Source organism: Carassius auratus, chromosome 30, assembly GCF_003368295.1.
Source record: "Carassius auratus strain Wakin chromosome 30, ASM336829v1, whole genome shotgun sequence".
Lineage (NCBI taxonomy): Eukaryota > Metazoa > Chordata > Actinopteri > Cypriniformes > Cyprinidae > Carassius > Carassius auratus.
The window spans coordinates 27,932,365-27,957,666 of NC_039272.1; the positions used below are offsets into that span (position 1 = coordinate 27,932,365).

Consider the following 25,302-nt stretch of genomic DNA (forward strand, 5'->3'; position numbering starts at 1 on the left):
ACGGATTAATAGCCTATTTTCATTTGCTGGACACGCTAAAAAATAAATGAAGTTTGTCAGAGGAAAAAAATATATGAGTCGTGTATAGGTTTCATTTTAATGGATTAATCACCTATTTCCGTTTGCTGCATGTTTTTTTTTTTAAACACGCTAAAAAATAAATCAGAGTTTAAGTCAGGTATAAGTTACATTACATTTCAAAATAATAACGGCTGGCCTAATAATGTTATAATGTACCAACAGGATATTTTTAGTTCCCTTCACTTTACAACAAACCCATTAAATTTCACAAATTTATCAGAACAAAACAAGAATTAAAAACATATAATTCTAATGGATAAATATAATTGCAGTATATAATAATATAGGCTTAGTAATCAAGAAAAAAAAAATAATAATAATTTAAAGCTAAGCATAAGGTAAGGTTGGGCTTTCTCATTCGGGAGAAATCCAAACGTTTCCATATTCGCGATGTTGCCCATTTGAAGCTTAACTATTATTCATAAGGGAAATAGGCTGTGTAGTTCACGCGTGTTTCAGTATCGATGAAAAAAGAAAAATTAACAATATGTCAAAGTGCTAACGCTGAATGTCTGTTGAATGACTGCTGTTTCCAGTGAATATGTGCGCGAAGCACCAGCGCGATCAAACAGCTGAAACAAATAATACTTAATTTTTGGTCACACATAAGGCATAATTCAAAAATGTGTTGGTAGTTTGAAAAATCAAGAATAATAACAGACTTAATACTAATTATTGCTAAATGCTGGAGCGTTCCCATTTCGGTCTGCATATGGAACCTGACGTTTTTGTTTTTAAACCAAAAATGAACCGAAATGAAATGAAAACATTTAGCTTATATATATATATATATATATATATATATATATATATATATATATATATATATATATATATATAGGCCTTATATTTATTTACTGGTAAATAAAAATAGCATGCATATGATTCATAAAGGTCTTCTTTTAATTTTTTTTTAGTAGACTATCCTACATTTTGAAATGAACAAAATGTACATTTTTTTATGTTTTTTTTTATGTTATATCATAATGTTATTGTTGTTTTACTTCCTCCTTTTATCTCATTTTACAACTACATTCATTTCGCAATTCGGCCCTTTGCCCCACCTGGCGGTAGTTTTGCGAATGATTTTAACACGCGACTGAATTACAGTTACCGCCGCGGTAATGCTCAGATAGGCTGTCCACCTACTGTACATCATTGGATGGCGGATAAGCACCTAGAGATGATCTCTACAGCCCTGAATGTCAGTGGTGACCAGGACAACTAGTTAAGCCCCAGAGAGAGATCCCCAGTGAAGACTTTGTTTCATAGATGGTCACTTGGGCAAAACCATAGGGACCAGATTAGTCCTCTGCACAATGTGACTTTTCTGCAGCCTGGAATTGAACTGCTGCTGTCACATGCTGTCTCTAGTTTCATTCAAATGCAACTGCTATCATCTTGTGACTGAGTTAATATACCATTTATGTCCCCGTCATTAAATATGTGGAGAAAAGCTGTGTTATTAATTATACAGCTGTGCATTATGCCTTACATGTATGTCTTATTTGAACTTTTGTCTAGTCTCAAAGCTTTGTTAGGAATTGCATTTCTTTGCGAAAGCCTTGCATTTAAAGGGCTATTAAAATATTTAAATGCAAACCAATTTCGTAGCAGCGATAACAACCAGCTTGATGTATATTATCCATTACTTTTACTATATTATCATATATATTATATTATTAGAACAATGAAGGTGTCATGAAGCTGAATTACAAAACAAATCCTCCAGCTTATGTTGCTGCCATTTTAACATTTGTGATCCAATTATTGCAGCATAGCACACATAGCAATGAGAATCGACTTTAGAAGCATTAAAGTGTGATCTTAAAGCAACACACTGAGTTGGTAGTGCACCCACTCTCCATTTCTCCAGTGAATACACGTGTGTGGGTGTGCAGAAGAGGGAGGATGTCAGAAGAATTCAGGCGCACCTTAAAATAGCCTGTTTTTGCAAATAGCTGATATTTTCCATGCGCAGTTATCAAGGACCCATAGCTGGAACCTCTCTGAAAAGGAAATACAGAGAGAATGCAATAGTAACATGCATTTAAGACAAAGTAATTTCATTATGCACATTAGAAAAGATAACGTGTATACGGTGGGCTCCAAAAGTCTGAGACAACAATTTCTGTTTAGATTTAATACAATATTGCTTGCAATTATATTATCAGCATAGGATTTGGAGTGAAAAGTTTAATTTTGTTAAAATTTAATTGTTAAAATTAAATTGTATACACCTCACATGGTCAGTGTCATAATTTGTCACAAATTTGATTCATCTAAAAACAGTTTATTTAAACCATTTTAATAACAATATTTTATCATTTTACAAACCTTAATTTAATTTTTACTTCTAGGTTTAATGGGGGGGGGGAATCCTGGTTCTTTTGGACTCTACTGTAGTTTTAGTTGGCTAAACTATAAAAATAAATATATCTGAAGGTGAATTTTAATGCTTCACACCAAAAGTTTTTTAAAACAGACATTAGCTTGATTGAGTTAAAGTGGCACTCATTAATATACAGAATTAAAAAAGAAAAACACTGAACATTTAAGAAATTTATTAAGATATTTTTGTACGAAGAGAAGAAAAGCATTAAAAGCTTTATTTAAATAACATCAGTGGAGTAGAATGAATCATACATTCAGTACAATGATGTGGAACAAATTTGGAAAGGTATTCCAAAATGTGTAATACTGTATACGGTGGTCTGTATTCAAAAATAATGCATCTGTATTCAAAACGCACGTTCCAAGTATGAGGCCAAAAGAACCTAATAAAAAAACACTGTATATGTGTTTGTGTGTGAATGTGTGTGTGTGTTTTCTAGGTAAATAATAAGTCTGCTATTAATCCACAGCATTTCATGATACATGATGTGTTTTGTGTAGGAGACCAGGCAGTCAAACTGGAGCTTATTTGAACAAATGTTTAATACAAGTCTGCTACTATAAAACTGAAGAATGTGTAATGTGTCAAGATTGTGTAAACTATAAAGTTTTTGATTTCTAATCTGCGTCTAGTTATAAATTCATTGAAATATTACAGGGTTTTGAACAGTTTTGACATCGATTGTAAATTGGAGTAAACCTGTGAGCTTGACATGTATATGTTTATTCTCTATTTAAAGAGGAACAGAATTCAGATTAACTAAATCGGGCTACGTTTGCGACCAGCTAACTGACTTTGCATCATTGTAATTCCCAAGGAATGCCATTTTAAATGGACATGGCAAAACAGTGCCAGGAACTACAGCCAAGTACAAAAAGGCATTTTTATGAGATAAATTAAAACCATATGGACAACAGGAGGAAACCTCTTTTATTCAACGTTGTTTATACAGAAACAGAAACTCAAAGACATTTTGTCTTTTAAATATAGATTTGATCCTTGCTCTTTTAGAATGAATTTTAGATCTGTTTTAGAGGTGGCCAGCTGGAAAACAGATCAGTTTTATGCAGCTTTATCCAAAATATGAGAATACCAGAGAGCATTTGTACCTGGGAAAGAGTGAGACGGCTTCCTGCGCGTTTGTGATATTTGTTGGGACTTTCAAACTGCAGTTCCTCCCACCGTATCCTCCAAAGCATCCCAGCTAACTCTTTCTCCAACTTTAGTTTTCTAGAAAAGAGCAAATCGGATAAAAGCAATGGATGACCAGTGCAAATAAAAAAACGTGTTTTGGCAACATTAGATGCTGAACTAGATTTTTACATTTTCCAGGGTTTTCTGAGTGGTTTTTTATGTTGTTATATGGTTGCTAAAGTGTTCAGAGTGGTTTCTAAGGCATTGCTATGTGGTTGCTAGGATGTTCTTGATGGTTGCTTATGCTTGATGATTTTTTTCATCCCATTCCAAAAGATCCCACTCTTAGATCTCTATGATATAATGGTCTCTAGATGTGGTTCAAATCATTCCCTTAATATCTATGGGATTGTGTGTGTGTGTGTGTGTGTGTGTGTGTGTGCGTGTGTGTGTGTGTGTGTGTGCGTGCGTGTGTGTGTGTGTGTATTATTATAAGCTGCTGGATTTGAGATTTTGGATCTTGTTTGTATATCACAAACAAATATTGTGGTTTTGAAAAAGTGTAGTAAGAGAGATATGTGTCTTTGAAAGAACCGTGAAAATTGTTAAGAAATACCATTTAATTTTGCACAATTAGTTTAAATAGCCCTTACACTAAAAGTATATGTATCATAAAACTAAGGTGGAAACAATTTTTGCAGCAGACTGAGTTGACGTTTGATGGGCTGATAAAAATGTGAACCAATCTTAGGGTCACTGATGTCGTGCCCTTTCCAGCATATTATTTTTAAACATAAGTAAAACAAGCAGTCCAGTCAGCCTTGTGGATAAATACATGTGCAACTTCCAAGTGAATCAACACATCTGGAGGAGCTCTCTGAGGACCTGTTATTTCTCAATAGCGTCTATTCACAGCAAAGATTGCCTTTTTTATTACAAATCAATCTCTGAATGTTTCATGGATGTGGTCTGAGAGTTGCGAAAGGAGGATATCAATAAAGAGAATCGTAATTAATTTTCAGAGCACTCAAAACAAAGAACAAGAAAATAAAGAAACCCCCACACATTCCACTACAATCTAAAGGTGTAAAACACTTCCAGATGGCAGAGTGCAAGTACTGCAGCGTCTGCATTTCAACAGGGTTTTACTCGATTTAAGAGCCACTCTGGTAAGCCCCAAAACAAGCACCTTTATTTGTTTTAGTAGACCAGATTTTGGAGGCAGAGGTGGAAAAATACCTCTGCAGGATCTTTATATTAAAGAGCCAGGTTCAAAAAATGTATTCTCAGCTGGTTGTCAAAGGGAAAATCCTGGTTCTAAAATGTTGAAATTCTTTGAAGCGTCAACTGAATTGATAGATTGGAATAGATTAGAAATAGATTGGAAACTGTATGGATTGAATGGACAGAAATAGCTGGTTTTACATCACAATAGTAGAAATATCCAGAATAAACCATATAATAGCATATAGGAAAGTGGATGCAAACAGCATGTTTCTATTTTGAAAGCTTGCTGGTGTTTCTTCATATTTTATGTGGTCAGAGTGTCTGTAGCTCTTATGAATATTACATTTTCATATTTAAGCTGTTTTTCTACCAACATCGCTCACTGCAAGTGTCTCTGTGGCAGTTTTTTTTTTTTTTTTTTAAATCTGCATGACTTTCTTTCAGAATGTGCACACTACTTTATTGTTTTTTTTTTTTTTTTACAAAAGTAGTCCATTTCACTAGTATGCTACATTCTAACTGTAATCATATAATTTCATATAAACAATATCATTAATACAAACACTAATAACTCAAGTAAACAAACATACAATCAAGGTCATTGATTATTTCTCTTTTGACACGCCATTCAAATCTCTTTAAGCCATATATGGTATTTCATAGACTATATACATACAGGACATACATATATACACACACACACACACACACACACACACACACATATATATATACATATATATATATGGGAGGATATTTCCCCCTTTCAGGTCTATGCATCCCTGCCTCTGCCGAATTTTTTTTATCCCCAGTGGAGATTAAAAAATACCCCCTGGGAGATGCTACTCCATCAACCACAAACAGACCATATAAAATACCAAAATAAAATTATTTCTTAAAATGTCAGCAAGTAAAATACTGCAACATGACAATATAAACAACAATAAAATCAGAAGTAGAACTGTGCTCCAGCTTAATAGAGAGCGTCTGGGTTCCGTGAACAAAGCAATATGTCATATTAATTACAGGACTCCACACAAGTTCTATTCTGCCATGAATTTTAAATTTATTAATGTAAGGTTAACATCTATGATGTTTCCTTTAAAAAAATATAGAAGACAATTCAAGAGCAAGCAGCATAGCAATTCTATTGCTCTTGTTACAATGCAGAATGCTATTAATCAGCTTATATTCTTAATTGATACATGCTATGTATGAGTGTGTACTGCATGTGTGAGTGGGTGTCCTTAAGCATAATTTCCATTTTAGAGTCCCTTTTTTTAAACCAAGTTCAGATGAGAGAATGACAAGTCCAAGAATAAGTCTACCTCTGCAGCAACTGCAATATTTATTCTAGTAGCCGTGAGGAGCTAACATCAATATTTGTCTCACAGTGTTGACTATACTGGACATGAGCCCATTTATATAACGCATGAGTCAGCTTCTACAATTCCCTTTTCCACAAGATGTCATTCAAGACTATTCAGTAGTATCCTCTGATTTTAGAAGAAAAGGGAATGCGCTAAAATTGTAGACTCTTTTAATAGCCCTTAAGAAATTGAGTAAATTGAAAAAAAAAGTTAAAGTACGTACATAGCTACGTGCACAAGACTTCATAAAAGATTTTGGTGTTCCTGATATCAGTTTTGACAAGGACTGCGACCAAATAGTTGACTAACTGTTAGTCAACCAGAAGAGGCTTAGTCAATCAAGTGGTGAAGTCACGTAGTCCGTGATGGACAAATTGTGGTATTGCCAGCCCGAGACTCGAACCAACAACCTTAGGGTTTAGAGCCAAATTCTAACCATTAGGCCACGACTTCCCCAATGACAGGCTATAAAGGCTCATTGTTACAAGCTATATGTTTATTACAAGAGAGAATATAGTATACCATGTGTCAAAAATTTGATTGATGAGGGTCATAAAAAGCCATCTGTTCTGGACACCTGTTTGTACACCCCCCACCCCTCCCCTCCCCTCCCTGTACACCCCGGTGACCTAGATATGAACTTACGACCCTAAGAAGGAATTTCGGTGAGGGAGGGTGAAAATGTGTTGGGATCTATGTGCTTTTTTTTTTTAAACTGTGGAAAGGGTTGAAATCATTAAAATGGTATAAGGGAAGTTTTTATTAAGGTTTTAAGTACACAGTGCATTTCAAGAAAAAAGGTTATAACACAAACAAAATGGGAACGATGTAATGATTGTTTTCGTAGTTGGAAAAGTGTAAAACGTTGTTAAAGTTGTAAAAAATAAAAAAGAAAACTACTGGTTATTTATCTAAAACAACTAAACAAGTCAAAACTATCAGATGTGTTTTCGTTAAGCAACACGTGAAAAAGATGTGAGCTTGTAAAAATTTAAAAAGGTGTTTTGTTACCAGCTAGAAAAGAAAGCATTTAGCATTTGTACCTTACCTCAAACTAAAAAAGAAAAGAATGTAAAGCGGCGATACAAACCAGAAAACTTGGTGTTTGTCACGATGTTATAAAAAGTTAAAAACAAAAGAAAAAAGATGGTAGGCATTACGCGGATCAAAAATAAAATCCATCAGACAAGATACTTCAAATCAAATCTATGTTGTACTTTACCACTAACTACAACTTTAAAAATCTAGACTATTACTGACAGAGAGTTAGACGAAAGAAAAAAAGATCTCACAGCAAAGTGTCAAGGCATCTTCCGTTGAGTGATCCTGACAGCATCGCTGACACACTTAGAATGAGGCTCGGGGAATGCTCCGGAAAAAAATCACGCCTCCAGCGCTAGAGACTGCCCCCTGTAGGCGTGATAGCAGCGTCAAATAGATTTAAATGTTAAAATAATTAAACTAAGTAGTTTTTAATAAATAGACATCAGTCCTTAATTAGTGAAAACTTTAAATCCGTTTAAACATAAGATCAATTTGTACTTTTTAAATGATGTAGCTTTATGCGATTTTTATTTACTTTTAGTCTTAAAAAAATACAAAATACAAAATAATTAAAAAAAACAGCATTGAAAAAGCATTATTTGTTTTTAATGTATTAAGTTAATTACTCTAATCTACGACTAGTCTAAATTTAGACTATTGCCGTCAATATATCTTTTATTTTTGTCAAGCTTAATTTCTCAAGCTATGACAATTAACACACAAACACACACACACACAAACACACTTTCCTTCTGTCCAGTTTGTAAGTTTGTGTCGCGTTATCTAGTTAATAAACCAGACACATGTAGTTAAAAGTATCCCCATTTAAAAATATAGCAGGGAAGAAATATCTCGTCTCAGGTCGTGCAGCGAAACGTGACCGTGCCGGGCATCTGGTGTCTGTGTGATTACTGTTGCCTGCATATCAGTTAGACATCAGCGGGTGTAAAAACATCTAAAGGTTTTTGGGGGTTTGCAACTCAACTGTAATCTAATTTTTAGTTTTCTGGGGTTCTGGTGTTGTAAATGGTCTGCTGCAGGTCAGCTAAAGTTTAAAAAAAAAATTGTGTGTAATCAGATTCAGGGATCAAAGGCGCGACAATTTAAACTTTATGGTTTAGGCCTGTGATCGTGAGGTTATCTGACAGTTCATTTAGTGGGTCAAATAGATGTGAAATCTTTTAACAAGTCAGACCATATAGGAATATGTAGTTTAATTCGAGTTTAGTTTATTTTAGTTACATTTATAATTTTTATTAACCCCTAGATCTTTCAACCTCAACATAAATGTACCAAGAATGCAAAAAAGTACACAAACACTCACTCACACACACACACACACACACACACATCCACACTTTCCTTCTGTCCAGTTTGTAAGTTTGTGTCGCGTTATCTAGTAAATAAAACAGACATATGGGGCCCTATCTTGCACCCAGCGCAATTGACTTTGTACACCAACGCATGTGTCATTCCTATTTTGCACCCGTGCAAAGCGCGCTTTTCCCTCCATAGAAGCACGTCGCTAAACTAGTGAATGAACTTGCGCTCCCTGGGCGGTTCAGCGCAAAAAAGGAGGCGTGTTCCGGCGCAAACAATCCCTGGTGCTATTTTGCTGTTCCATTAAACAATTGCGCCACTGACCAGAAAAAACCTAGTCTAAAGTCAGTGGCGCGTTGCGCGTTGTTCATTATGCTATTTTAGGGGCGCATGCTTGACCATAATGTATAGCGTGCACAACGCGCATACACTTTGCTCTTGTAATCTACACAGATGCAACAGTTATTTTTTCAAATCATAAATTGTTACACTAAAAAAATATTAACACATGAGATGACGGAAATCATGACGCTATTTTGGGTGGGTTTCTCCCATCCCCATACAGCACAACTTCTCTGTCTTTCACTGCTCTTACAAGAACATCAGTCTCCTAGGCTGTGAACCGCTCTTGGCGAGCGCCTGGTAAATTACGCCATAATAATAGCAATCCATAATGGAACTTGCGCACCTGCTTTTAAAGGGAATGTTGGATGACGCTCTGATTGGTTTATTTCACGTTACGCCCAAACCACACCTATGAATAATGAAGCTACTTCAGACCAACCCATTTTAGATTTGCGCCGGGCGCAAGAGCCATTTATCCCGCCGGGAAAATAGCAACAGCGCCGAAACCCGCCCACAAAGTTACTTGCGCTTTGCGCTTTGACACTTGCGTTTCAGATCGTATAAATAGGGCTCATGTAGTTAAAAGTAGTCGGTTAACAATATGACAGGGAAGAAATATCTCGTCTCAGATTGAAACGTGACAAACTTAGTAGTGATTCTTTAAATCCTGTTTATCAACTCTTTGAGATACTTAATCATTGAAACATTTCTATAGTCACATCTTTATTTAATATTTTCTAAAATGAGATCTGGTTTATTTCTATATTAAGTGTAAGTAAGTTGTATTCTTTCGTTGTCATATCTTTTACATTTTATTAAAATAGGTTCAACTGATTCAGGAAGATCACATTTAACACAAAGTCCAGACACATGTTTTTCCTCTTATAAATAATGACTGATTAAGTGCAATGTGTCCAATTCTATGGCGAGAGCTTCCTTTCTATCCCCAAAATTCTCCTTTCATTAAATTTGATGTCTGACATTTTAATGTTTTTATCTGATCCACTACCTTCTATTCCTATATGTGCAGGTATCTATACAAAATAAATATTTGTTTTTGGTTGTATTCTGAACAAACTCTGTAAAATGAATGACAAATTGTCTTGTTGAAGATTCGCCACACTTTAAACTTGGTAGTACTGCAAATGAGTCTGAACATATGACTACTTTAGGTATATTAATGTGTTCAACCCACTGAAGAGCCAAAAATATGACAGTCATTTCTGTAGTATAAACAGACGGATGATTAGATGTTCTTTCAGGTATTCTATATCTACCCACTTGGAACATATGTGTCCTGTTTCAGGATCTTTAGATACATCTATGTATATGAGTAACTTTAAAACTATATGCTCTTTATTTTTCATCTAAACAAAAGTCCTTGATGTTTTATTTTATTTTAATAAGCCACTCAAACTTACTTTAGTAGCCTAAATCATTGAATATGTCTTTTATTTTCTTAATATCAACTTCTGGCATGAAATTCTACATTCATAAATGTATGTTTCTCAAAACTCCCCGCGTTTGGTGGCATTTAAAGAGGAATTTGTGATGTATTTGGAGACGTTAAAAGAAATGAAAAGTTTCAAAGCAAGATTTTTGTATTCTTCATTAAAGGACTTTGGTTTTTCTTAATGTGAAAATCTGTTACTCCCCTACTTTTTCATTCTTTATCTTTTTCTTCAGTGTTGTTTTATTTATTTTACATTTATTTTGTTTTATGATGTACAGAGTGTGAACGAAAATTGAGTGTAATCTCAGACCATATTTGTAAATCTACCAGTAATGTACGCCTTTATGTTTTTAATGTTTAAAGCACGAATAAAAAAGAAAAAAACGCCCACTAACACATCCCCCTAACACCTCCCTAATAACGTTGGTCACAAAGGTTTAAATGTATGTTAAAAGAGTTAAACAAAGTAACGTTTTTAATAAAAACACATCAGTTCTTATTTGATGAAAACATTCTACCTGGTTTTAATATTAGAGCGATGTTTTTACTTTAAAATTAGGTTAACCTATACCATTTTATTTTCATCTCAACAAAAATTCCTTGTTGGAAAAAATTGTTGTTTTATTTCATTTTAAAAAGTCACTCACACATACTTTAGTAGTCTAAATCCTTGAATACATATTTTATTTTGTCAGTATTAACTTCTATCATTGCTATATCGTTGCTATATCAATTAAAACATGCGTTTAGGCATACACAAATCTAACTGGAATGAAATGTTTTGGAATGTCTTTGATTTTCTTGCCAAAGAAACTTTAACAACATTACAGGAGAGGCTAAATATTTCATCTCAAGTAGTGCGTAGAAACGTGTCTGGTGTCTGGAATCTGATGTCTTTGTGTTTACTGTTACGACCATGTCAGCGAAGATTGTAAAACATCTAAAGGTTTTTGGGGTTTCCAACTCAACTGTTATCTAATTAGTTTTCCGGGGGTTCTGGTGTTGTAAATGGTCTGCTGCAGGTCAGCTAAAGTTTAAACATTTTATGTATTCAATGATCAAAGGGGTACAATTTAAACTTTATGGTTTAGGCCTGTGATCGTGAGGTTAGCTAAAAGTTAATTTACTGGTCAAATGGACGTGAAATCTTTTAACAAGTCAGACCATATAGGAATATGTAGTTTAATTCGAGTTAATTTAGTTTATTTTAGTTACATTTATAATTTTTATTAACCCCTAGATCTTTCAACCTCAACATAAATGTACCGAGAATGCAAACAAGTACACAAACACAACCATACAATCATAAACACACACACACACAAATGTAAACATTACAGAAAACATGAACATGCAAACTAAATAAATACTAATATACACTCAAACAAGTAAAAAAATACACAAACAAACAAAATAGGTCACAAACACGAACATAGCTATATAAGATTGAAAATGAGTTGTCCTAAGTTTTCTTTGAAACCAAAAGTGTTTGTTGGTACAAATGTCTGACAGAAATGTATACAATAGATTAGACGTCCTTTCTCACTTTCCAAATGGTGTTGTTAACCATGATGTTTAAAATAGTTTTAAAAAAGTATTATTTTTTAGCTTTCATGCAGGATTCATGTCAGCACTCAAGTGTTTTAACAAGAGTCCAGAGACAGATGAAAATAGATGTGTGAAGAAAAAAAAATGTAAGAGGTTTTTAAGGATAGACTAAATGGTTTAGATTGTTTAAAACAATTGAGTTTACGCATTTCTCTTGAATGTGTGTACGGTAACCGCTGCATACATGAAGCAGAACAAATACATAACTCATAAACGCATTGTGGTTAATAAAAAAGACTTATTTATCGGTAACACTTTATTTTGATAGTCCACTTTAGACATTCTACTAGCAGTAAGTAACTTTGCAACTACATGTCAACTAGCAGTTAGTAGAGTATTAGTAGACTGTCTGCTTAATATCGTCTAACACTTTCTTTGTCAACTTATTGTCAACTAATACTAAGCCTAAACCTACCCCTAAAACTAACCCTAAACCTACCCTAACAGTCTATTTTGAGAGTTAGTTGACATGTAGTTGCAAATTTCTGAGATTTAGTTGATATGTAGTCGAAATGTAGTTACAAAGTTACTTACAGTCAGTAGATTGTCTAAAGTGGACTATCAAAATAAAGTGTAACCTATTTATCTAGCATAACATACCTTCTTTTCATAACAATAAACATTCTTACGACTTTAACAACTGCAAACAAACGGTTTGGTTGAAAAAAAAAAACATATTGTGTTTTCTTAGTTAGAATGCTTATAGTTTGTAGTAAAATCACATATATAAACTAAAAAAAATTTCTTCCAAACCATGCTGCTTTCACACACACACACACACACACACACACACACACACACACACACACACACACACACACACACACACCTCACAAAACTGTCAACAAGGACCTTAAGTTTTTGTTATAACGTTTAGCTGTAGCTGAGACCTTGGTGGAATTATTTTACGTACAGTTTTGGGGAGGTTACTATGAACTTTGTAATAGGTTATAGATCACAAATTAACCCATTTAAAATCTAACCCATTTGTCATCAGGAAGTCATAAACATTGGTCACGCCCAAGATAAGTTTCAATCAAGATGATCAAGATGGTCACGCCCAAGATAAGTTTCAATAAAGATGATCAAGATGGCTCCGCCCAAGATGATCAATCAAGTCAGTCGTGATATTTTGATGATTAAAAGGTTGGATAATAATTAATAATCAACATATCTTATATCTGATATAAACTAGGATGATATAATGATGTTAAGTAAACGTCTCGAATGAAGACGATGTTTAAAGCAATATTTTAATACCCAAATCCACAGAAATATTGATTTGTATGAACAAAGAGACCCACTAACACGTGAGCAAAAACTAGAAAATACAACGTATAAGGCCCTAAGCATAAGACCAAACCATTACAATTAGGATGGTGAAAACTGCTGTAAATAGATTCAAACAGAAAGAGCTAACAATGTCATGAAAACATATAGTTCAAAGTGTAACACTATGAAAAACATTGCGGTTTATATCTATTTATGCGTGTGTGTCTGCATGTGTGTGTTTGTGTAAAGACCTCTAACACTAGCTTGCTCTATTCTTTTTTTATTCAATCTGTTTTCTTTTTATTTATGATATTATTTAAAATCCCATGGTACGTGTACTGTGTTAACCTAACTGAGACTTGTTAAAACATTTATATATCATTACTCTTTTTGTTGTTTTTTGATTGCTTCCACCGTCCTCATCTTTAAGTCACTTTGGATAAAAGCGTCTGCTAAATGAATAAATGTACAGTAAATGTAAATATCTCACCGCTCTAGAAAATTTTAGGTATACTTAGCAGGGGGGCTATAGTGTTTTTAGGTTATATTGTACTTGTCATTATGAATATTTGTACGCTTATTTTCATTTCTGCATCTTAATGAACACTTACACAATTTGTCTTCGTTTGAGTAGCTAACGTTACTCGACGGTCACATTTAAGTTTTCACCGCTTACACTTTCAAAAACACTCGAAACCTGTAACTCTGTCATAATTAGGTGAATAAAAAATACAAAAACTTAATGCCTGACACTTTTGTAACTGACTAAAAACTGATGTTTAAGCTAAACAACGACAGAGACACTGTGCATAAAACTGCAAACACAAACATCACTAACTTAAATTAACAAAATATAATAACCACCAATATGTTCACACAATTAACTTTTTTTTTTTTTAGATGCTTCAGAATTAACTTAAATGAACAAAAGACAATAACCGCTAATGTGTGTTTTCACAGTTAACTTTATTTAGATGATTCAGAATTAACTTAAATGAACAAAAGATAATAACCAACAATATGTGTTCACACAATTACATTTATTTAGATGATTCACAGAAATAAAAATGACTCTTCAGTTGTTAGAAGAAAAAAAAGTGTACTACATAACTGCGAAAATGACTTAAGGTCCCTATGAATCGGTTCATTGAACCAAACTGTCCAAATAGATAATTTTTCAGAAGTGAATCGAACTTTGCATCACTAAAACAGATCACAGAAAAGAATATGAGTCTTTTTATTTAGGTTATCTGCGTATGCGTTTAATCAGATGTCCAATGATTTAGAGCGTTGCCACATACAATATGAGTATGTATTCACGACGGGCATGTTTGAAGCCTTAGGTGTGTGATGGGTATTGTAGTTCCCTGACCTGAAGATCTACATAGCTTGAATGAGGTATTAGGTAAACATATTAAATTTGTAAAACAAGAACATATAATACATATAACAACAATAAAATAACTGTTAACACATATTTAGACCAAACGACTATATTCAACAATAATACGATATACATGTGCTAAAACAGGCTAAAATGGGTTGACTATGCTGTAATGGAGCAACCGTTGTCATGTTATCTTGTGAACCATTGGGCGTTAGGATTCGTGTGTCCTGAAACCAAATAATTGTCTTTATCTTTAGAAAAAGTAATAATATGGCAAACGTGAGTCGGTCAATCGTGCATCCAGAGTTTAACTTACTGAATCTCTATAACACATTTCTGCAATGGCTATACTTGTTACGGTGCTTCCAAGTCGGTGTCTGGGGCTTGTTTTAAGAGCAAACCCTTGTTTGTGGACATTGTACGCATTTTTAAAGTTAAAGAGGGTAATGAACTCTTTCACCAACTATTCTTGTTAGAACGCATAATCAGTGTTAGGGGGTCAACTAGTTACATATAGCTAAATTATATAATTTGATTAAAAATAAATGTAATCAGTTACAGTCAGTGAGAAAAATAATTAAATTGCGGTTAATTATGAAAATGTTACATCTGAATATTTTTACAGATTACAGATTTCATTGATATATTTCATAAACCACCTTAAATACTCTAAAATATGAGTCAGATGTTTCATGAGTTAAAGACGTATGCTTATTTCCTATTTGGCCGATGTATATTTATTTGTTAAATTGAACCGATTTACCAACTGTTGTTAGATGCCATGGCATTTCCCTTCATAGGTGTGCAAAAACCTGATTTAAAAACAGTATCATAGCTGTTAAACTTTCTTGTTGTGTTTTTAAATATGTATTTAATCTCCAAGCAAATCTGATTTCGTGGTGGTTGTGCTTTAAAATGAAATGATCACAATCCTAATTTAAGTGATGAAGGATTTGAAAAGTCTGACGGTCATTAGCTGTTGAGTACTCTAATGTTAACCCCTGTCCTGTTTACACGTTTCAAAAGATTAACGGTTGAAAACATTACAAGTCTTAAAACATGTAATCAAATGTTATCAGTTACATTACTTTTTAAACCTTTAGATTTTAAATGGGTTAATTTGTGATCTATAACCTATTACAACGTTCATAGTAACCTCCCCAAAACTGTACGTAAAATAATTCCACCAAGGTCTCAGCTACAGCTAAACGTTATAACAAAAACTTAAGGTCCTTGTTGACAGTTTTGTGAGGTGTGTGTGTGTGTGTGTGTGTGTGTGTGTGTGTGTGTGTGTGAAAGCAGCATGGTTTGAAGAATTTTTTTTTAGCTTATATATGTGATTTTACTACAAACTATAAGCATTCTAACTAAGAATACACAATATGTTTTTATTTTTTTTTCCAACCAAACCGTTTGTTCGCAGTTGTTAAAGTCGTAAGAATGTTTATTGTTATGAAAAGAAGGTATGTTATGCTAGATAAATAAGTATTTTTTATTAACTACAATGCGTTTATGAGTTATGTATTTGTTCTGCTTCATGTATGCAGCGGTTACCGTACACACATTCAAGAGAAATGCGTAAACTCAATTGTTTTAAACAATCTAAACCATTTAGTCTATCCTTAAAAACCTCTTACATTTTTTTTTTCTTCACACATCTATTTTCATCTGTCTCTGGACTCTTGTTAAAACACTTGAGTGCTGACATGAATCCTGCATGAAAGCTAAAAAATAATACTTTTTTAAAACTATTTTAAACATCATGGTTAACAACACCATTTGGAAAGTGAGAAAGGATGTCTAATCTATTGTATACATTTCTGTCAGACATTTGTACCAACAAACACTTTTGGTTACAAAGAAAACTTAGGACAACTCATTTTCAATCTTATATAGCTATGTTCGTGTTTGTGACCTATTTTGTTTGTTTGTGTATTTTTGTACTTGTTTGAGTGTATAGACGGTTTCAACGGCATCAACATAAACAAACGTTAATGCGCGTGAGCGCTTTTGTGGACCTAACTTAACTTCCGGTAGACTCCAAATAGAATCAATAACAACAGCCAAGTCCCTCTAGAGTAGATATTTTTGATAACAAACAAAATGTGTTTTCTGTGTGGATCAGGCGGACTTAATGAAATTGCTAATTCATTATTTGCCAGCAGGAGATGTTTTAAAGCATAGACATAAAGCGCGAGAAATAGAGGTTTCCTCAGTAACAGCTGTAAACAAAGCAGAGCTGGTAAGCTCACACGCTGCTTTATCACGCATATAACATGCACGTCTTCTTTCAGAAATACAGCGATATAAAAACACCCGTGCCTCGTTTTGATATTTAAACATAAATGTAAGGAATTATTATTATTAAACGTGCAGTACGTTACGTAACGTTACTCATGTTTATTAAAAGAAGCCTTTTTGAAAATCGATCAGTTTTAAAATTGTTGCGAGTCTCCAAAAATAAATAAATGTATGGGAAACACATCCCGCTGCACAGCCACCTGAGCCCAACTTCAGTCTACTCATCACCTTGGCTTTAACTGCGTTTGTAGATGGCACCGCAGCCAGACCGATATACACAACACAGACCGGAAGTTAACTTAGGTCCAGGCGCGTGCGCCCGATGAAACCGTCTATATTAGTATTTATTTAGTTTGCATGTTCATGTTTTCTGTAATGTTTACATTTGTGTGTGTGTGTGTTTTTGATTGTATGGTTATGTTTGTGTACTTGTTTGCATTCTCGGTACATTTATGTTGAGGTTGAAAGATCTAGGGGTTAATAAAAATTATAAATGTAACTAAAATAAACTAAATTAACTCGAATTAAACTACATATTCCTATATGGTCTGACTTGTTAAAAGATTTCACGTCCATTTGACCAGTAAATGAACTTTTAGCTAACCTCACGATCACAGGCCTAAACCATAAAGTTTAAATTGTACCCCTTTGATCATTGAATACATAAAATTTTTAAACTTTAGCTGACCTGCAGCAGACCATTTACAACACCAGAACCCCCGGAAAACTAATTAGATAACAGTTGAGTTGGAAACCCCAAAAACCTTTAGATGTTTTACAATCTTCGCTGACATGGTCGTAACAGTAAACACAAAGACATCAGATTCCAGACACCAGACACGTTTCTACGCACTACTTGAGATGAAATATTTAGCCTCTCCTGTAATGTTGTTAAAGTTTCTTTGGCAAGAAAATCAAAGACATTCCAAAACATTTCATTCCAGTTAGATTTGTGTATGCCTAAACGCATGTTTTAATTGATATAGCAACGATATAGCAATGATAGAAGTTAATACTGACAAAATAAAAGATGTATTCAAGGATTTAGACTACTAAAGTATGTGTGAGTGACTTTTTAAAATGAAATAAAACAACAATTTTTTTCCAACAAGGAATTTTTGTTGAGATGAAAATAAAATGATATAGGTTAACCTAATTTGAAAGTAAAAACATCGCTCTAATATTAAAACCAGGTAGAATGTTTTCATCAAATAAGAACTGATGTGTTTTTATTAAAAACGTTACTTTGTTTAACTCTTTTAACATACATTTAAACCTTTGTGACCAACGTTATTAAGGAGGTGTTAGGGGGATGTGTTAGTGGGTGTTTTTTTTCTTTTTTATTCGATGCTTTAAACATTAAAAACATAAAGGCGTACATTACTGGTAGATTTACAAATATGGTCTGAGATAACACTCAATTTTCGTTCACACTCTGTACATCATAAAACAAAATAAATGTAAAATAAATAAAACAACACTGAAGAAAAAGATAAAGAATGAAAAAGTAGGGGAGTAACAGATTTTCACATAAAGAAAAACCAAAGTCCTTTAATGAAGAATACAAAAATCTTGCTTTGAAACTTTTCATTTCTTTTAACGTCTCCAAATACATCACAAATTCCTCTTTTAATGCCACCAAATGCGGGGAGTTTTGAGAAACATACATTTATGAATGTAGAATTTCGTGCCAGAAGTTGATATTAAGAAAATAAAAGACATATTCAATGATTTAGGCTACTAAAGTAAGTTTGAGTGGCTTATTAAAATAAAATAAAACATCAAGGACTTTTGTTTAGATGAAAAATAAAGAGCATATAGTTTTAAAGTAACTCATATACATAGATGTATCTAAAGATCCTGAAACAGGATACATATGTTCCAAGTGGGTAGATATAGAATACCTGAAAGAACATCTAATCATCCGTCTGTTTATACTACAGAAATGATTGTCATATTTTTGGCTCTTCAGTGGGTTGAACACATTAATATACCTAAAGTAGTCATATGTTCAGACTCATTTGCAGTACTACCAAGTTTAAAGTGTGGCGAATCTTCAACAAGACAATTTGTCATTCATTTTACAGAGTTTGTTCAGAATACAACCAAAAACAAATATTTATTTTGTATAGATACCTGCACATATAGGAATAGAAGGTAGTGGATCAGATAAAAACATTAAAATGTCAGACATCAAATTTAATGAAAGGAGAATTTTGGGGATAGAAAGGAAGCTCTCGCCATAGAATTGGACACATTGCACTTAATCAGTCATTATTTATAAGAGGAAAAACATGTGTCTGGACTTTGTGTTAAATGTGCTCTTCCTGAATCAGTTTAACCTATTTTAATAAAATGTAAAAGATATGACAACGAAAGAATACAACTTACTTACACTTAATATAGAAATAAACCAGATCTCATTTTAGAAAATATTAAATAAAGATGTGACTATAGAAATGTTTCAATGATTAAGTATCTCAAAGAGTTGATAAACAGGATTTAAATAATCACTACTATGTTTGTCACGTTTCAATCTGAGACGACATATTTCTTCCCTGTCATATTGTTAACCGACTACTTTTAACTACATATGTCTGTTTTATTTACTAGATACCTCGACACAAACTTACAAACTGGACAGAAGGAAAGTGTGGATGTGTGTGTGTGTGTGTGTGTGAGTGTTTGTGTACTTGTTTGCATTCTCGGTACATTTATGTTGAGGTTGAAAGATCTAGGGGTTAATAAAAATTATAAATGTAACTAAAATAAACTAAATTAACTCGAATTAAACTACATATTCCTATATGGTCTGACTGAACTGTCAGATAACCTCACGATCACAGGCCTAAACCATAAAGTTTAAATTGTCGCGCCTTTGATCCCTGAATTTGATTACACACAATTTTTTTTTAAACTTTAGCTGACCTGCAGCAGACCATTTACAACACCAGAACCCCGGAAAACTAATTAGATTACAGTTGAGTTGCAAACCCCCAAAAACCTTTAGATGTTTTTACACCCGCTGATGTCTAACTGATATGCAGGCAACAGTAATCACACAGACACCAGATGCCCGGCACGGTCACGTTTCGCTGCACGACCTGAGATGAGATATTTCTTCCCTGCTATATTGTTAAATGGGGATACTTTTAACTACATGTGTCTGGTTTATTAACTAGATAACGCGACACAAACTTACAAACTGGACAGAAGGAAAGTGTGTTTGTGTGTGTGTGTGTGTGTTTGTGTGTTAATTGTCATAGCTTGAGAAATTAAGCTTGACAAAAATAAAAGATATATCGACGGCAATAGTCTAAATTTAGACTAGTCGTAGATTAGAGTAATTTAGTAATTAACTAAAAACAAATAATGCTTTTTCAATGCTGTTTTTTATTATTATTTTTTATTTTGTATTTTTTTAAGACTAAAAGTAAATAAAAATCGCATAAAGCTACATCATTTAAAAATTACAAATTGATCTTATGTTTAAACGGATTTTTCCGTTTAAACATAAGTTTTCACTAATTAAGGACTGATGTCTATTTATTAAAAACTACTTCGTTTAATTATTTTAACATTTAAATCTATTTGACACTGCTATCATGCCTACAGCGGGCAGTCTCTAGCACTGGAGGCGTGGTTTTTTTCCGGAGCATTCCCCGAGCCTCATTCTAAGTGTGTCAGCGATGCTGTCAGGATCACTCAACGGAGATGCCTTGACACTTTGCTGTGAGATCTTTTTTTCTTTCGTCTAACTCTCTGTCAGTAATAGTCTAGATTTTTAAAGTTGTAGTTAGTGGTAAAGTACAACATAGATTTGATTTGAAGTATCTTGTCTGATGGATTTTATTTTTGATCCGCGTAATGCCTACCATCTTTTTTCTTTTGTTTTTAACTTTTTATAACATTGTGACAAACACCAAGTTTTCTGGTTTGTATCGCCGCTTTACATTCATTTCTTTTTTATTTTGTGGTAAGGTACAAATGCTAAATGCTTTCTTTTCTAGCTGGTAACAAAACACCTTTTTAAATTTTTACAAGCTCTCACATCTTTTTCACGTGTTGCTTAACGAAAACACATCTGATAGTTTTGACTTGTTTAGTTGTTTTAGATAAATAACCAGTAGTTTTCTTTTTTATTTGTTACAACTTTAACAACGTTTTACACTTTTCCAACTACGAAAACAATCATTACATCGTTCCCATTTTGTTTGTGTTATAACCTTTTTTCTTGAAATGCACTGTGTACTTAAAACCTTAATAAAAACTTCCCTTATACCATTTTAATGATTTCAACCCTTTCCACAGTTAAAAAAAAAAAAAAGCACATAGATCCCAACACATTTTCACCCTCCCTCACCGAAATTCCTTCTTAGGGTCGTAAGTTCATATCTAGGTCACCGGGGTGTACAGGGAGGGGAGGGGTGGGGGGTGTACAAACAGGTGTCCAGAACAGATGGCTTTTTATGACCCTCATCAATCAAATTTTTGACACATGGTATACTATATTCTCTCCATTACAGTTTTTCTCGATTGCTTAAACACATTTCTTAAAACTATACCTCATATTCTCAAAACAGTAAACATGAATCCATAACTTCTAACTCAATTCCGCAAACTTCCTATATTCAGGTCAAAATTAAAGCTGCGGTAGGGAACTTTTGACGCTCTAGCGGTTAATAAACAGAACTGCTTGCGTCTTGCGGAAGAACATCGTAGCCGGAACTACTTCTCTCTGTTTATGTCTATGAAGAATCACAAAGGTACTGGGTTACTACGCCGCGGTATCCCCGAAGCAATCTAAAATAGTCCGAATATAAACACTTATTATAGGTGCACCCTAGCGATTCAGGACAAGCCAAAAACACGGTTTGGAAAATGGATTCATGGTGTACTCGCTTATTATATAAATTTTTCTACATTTTGAACACAAACAAAGTTACGGATTGCAGCTCTGATTGGTTATTTTTTTACCGGGAGCGATGGAGTTTCTGCAAATGGCAATAGGACCACTGGGAGGAGCCAGAGGAGCTTGATTTTTTTCACAGATTATCTGTCTCATATTCTACTGTCAGGACATAATGACAGGTTTAATGAATATGTAAAAAATACAAATGACCTCAAGTTTAAATTATTGTAATGCTTTATTGGGTGGTTGTTCTGCATGCTTAGTAAACAAACTACAGCTAGTCCAAAATGCAGCAGCAAGAGTTCTTACTAGAACCAGGAAGTATGACCATATTACTCGGTCCTGTCAACACTGCACTGGCTAACTATCAAACATTGTATAGATTTTAAAATATTGCTTATTACTTATAAAGCCCTGAATGGTTTAGCACCTCAGTATCCTTTTTCTATTTGGCGCCTAAACTCTGGAATAACCTACCTAACATTGTTCACACAATCTGATTTGCTGCAACCTGAAATTAAACTGCTGGTTTTCGTCTGGTCCGAGGAGAACTGGCCCCCCAACTGAGCCTGGTTTCTCCCAAGGTTTTTACCTCCATTTTGTCACAGATGGAGTTTTGGTTCCTTGTCGCTGTTGCCTCTGGCTTACTTAGTTGGGGTCACTTCATCTACAGTGATATTGTTGATTTGATTGCAAATAAATGCACAGACACTATTTAAACTGAACATAGATGGCATCACTGAATTCAATGATGAACTGCCTTTAACTGTCATTCTGCATTATTGACACACTGTTTTCCTAATGAATGTTGTTCAGTTGCTTTAATGCAATGTATTTTGTTTAAGCACTATATATGTAAAGGTAAATAAACTTGACTTGACTTAAAAATAATAATAATAAAAAAATAATAATAATATATGTATATATATATATATATATATATATATATATATATATATACATATATATATATATATATATATATATATATAATAATAATTATTATTATTATTTATTTATTTTTATTTTTGGAACCTGACACCTTTTTCTTTGATTAATAAAAAGAAAAAGAAAAAAAGAACAGCATTTATTCAATAAATTATTAAAAATATTCACAGGTCCTAAAAAATATTAAGCAGTAGAACTGTTTCCAAAATTGATAATAAATCAGCATATTAGCATGATTTCTGAAGGATCAGAAGTTGTGAAGACTGCAGTAATGATGCTGAAAATTCAGCTTTGCTTCACAGGAATTATTTATAATTTAAAGTATATTAAAACAGAAAATGTTTATTTTTAATTGCAATAATATTTCACAATATTTTTTTAAATACTATTCAGTATTTTTATTAAATGACAGGCTACAGCCTTGATGAGTAACTCTTTCTATGAAACCAGTATTTAAAATACATTATAAGGGTATTCTTTATGCATTATAAAAAAAAAAAGTATAATATGTTGTATCATCTCATGAATATTCATAAGAACAGTTATGATACATCATAATACTTACGTATCTGTGATTATAAGTATGATTACTTATAACTAGGGCCGGGACTTTAACGCGTTAATTGAGATTAATTAATTACACAAAAAATAACGCGTTAATTAAGATGAATGAATTACAGAAAAAAAATCCCGCCTTTTTAATAACTTATTTTTGCACCGTGGAACGTTTCTCACTGGATGAGTTTCGGCGGACCGATTATACTGGAGCACCAACTAGGGTTCGCATATCACCGCAACACATCGAGCCTCAAGTATCACCTCAACGCAAAACATATAGCAGCTAGCGTGGACTTTACACTTTATGTTGATCTATGTATTATTTTGTTGGTGCAACTGGCAGTTTATGTTGAACTCGTTATTGTTTTGGCCAAGGTTATTGAGAGTTGGACTTAGTATGTTATGGCCTCTGAAGCAACAGAGAGATGTTTTCTAATAGTCATGGTTTCCAATGTTCTGAATGTAATTGACAGTATTGTGTTTTACTTAAAAAACACTTTACAGAAGGTTCCAGCACCTATAAGCTACCTGAATTTCTGAAATGTACTATTTCTAAATTGTTTCTAAATATGCTATTGCTACACTTAATGGCAAAAATTGAACTGGTCTGCTAGACTTGGTTGAACAAAAATAAACAATATTTTGTTGCTTAAGCTTATGTATTCAGTCATTATTCAATGGTATACTATAAATCCATGTGAAAAAAAAATAATTCTCACTGTTCTCAGGTCAAATATTTATATGCAATTAAAATGCGATTAATTTCGATTAATTAATTACAAAGCCTCTAATTAATTAGATTAATTTTTTTAATCGGGTCCCGGCCCTACTTATAACACACAATGAATACCATATTAAGGCCCAATCCCAATTCTACCCCCTTTCCATGTTCACGTGAAGGGGCAGGGGTGTCTCGATTCTCTTTTGGTTGGAGGGGTAGGGGAAGGGGAAGGGCCAGAGAGCCCTTCAAACTAAGATTTTTCTGCACCACACTTCAAACGAAGGGGTATGACTTATCTCGGCAACATGGCTGCTACAGCGAACAAAAAGACACATAAATGTAAGCTTTTTTTGGGCATAAATAAAGATTTTAACGAAAAGTAATCATTTGTTTTATGTTACATTCAATTGTGAGTTCATATTAACGGTCATGTTACTCAAAGAAATGCTTGCAAAAAATCACTGAAGTTCTCCAAAATCTCCTGATAGCTAGCTGCATTGACCCTGCCCTTGATAAAACACAGTGGACCAACACCAGCAGCTGACATGGCACCCCAGACCATCACTGACTCTGGGTACTTGACACTGGACTTCAGGCATTTTGGCATTTCCTTCTCCCCAGTCTTCCTCCAGACTCTGGCATGTTGATTTCCGAATGACATGCAAAATTTGCTTTCATCCGAAAAAAGTACTTTGGACCACTGAGCAACAGTCCAGTGTTGCTTCTCTGTAGCCCATTTCCTGCACACGCCTGTGCACGGTGGCTCTGGATGTTTCTACTCCAGACTGCTTCCGCAGATCCCCCAAAGTCTGGAATCAGTCCTTTTCCACAATCTTCCTCAGGGTCCGGTCACCTCTTCTCGTTGTGCAGCGTTTTTTGCCACACTTTTTCCTTCCCACAGACTTCCCACTGAGGTGCCTTGATACAGCACTCTGGGAACAGCCTATTTGTTCAGAAATTTCTTTCTGTGTCTTACCCTCTCGCTTGGGGGTGTCAATGATGGCCTTCTGGACAGCAGTCAGGTCGGCAGTCTTACCCATGATTGCGGTTTTGAGTAATGAACCAGGCTGGGAGTTTTTAAAAGCCTCAGGAATCTTTTGCAGGTGTTTAGAGTTAATTAGTTGATTCAGATGGTTAGGTTAATAGCTTGTTTAGAGAACCTTTTCATGATATGCTAATATTTTGAGATAGGAATTTTGGGTTTTCATGAGCTGTATGCCAAAATC

General features: G+C 33.9%; 1 protein-coding gene across 1 annotated transcript in view; it reads right to left on the reverse strand.

The window, feature by feature from the left end:
* Positions 1–25,302, reverse strand: part of LOC113049852 (atrial natriuretic peptide receptor 2-like) — a 113,986-nt gene that overhangs the window by 43,077 nt on the left and 45,607 nt on the right. The window contains exons 8-9 of the mRNA XM_026212539.1: positions 3,586–3,706; positions 2,016–2,090 (exon numbers count right to left, since the gene is read on the reverse strand). Coding sequence (XP_026068324.1) covers positions 2,016–2,090; positions 3,586–3,706 — 196 coding nt within the window. The remainder of the gene's footprint in view (positions 1–2,015; positions 2,091–3,585; positions 3,707–25,302) is intronic.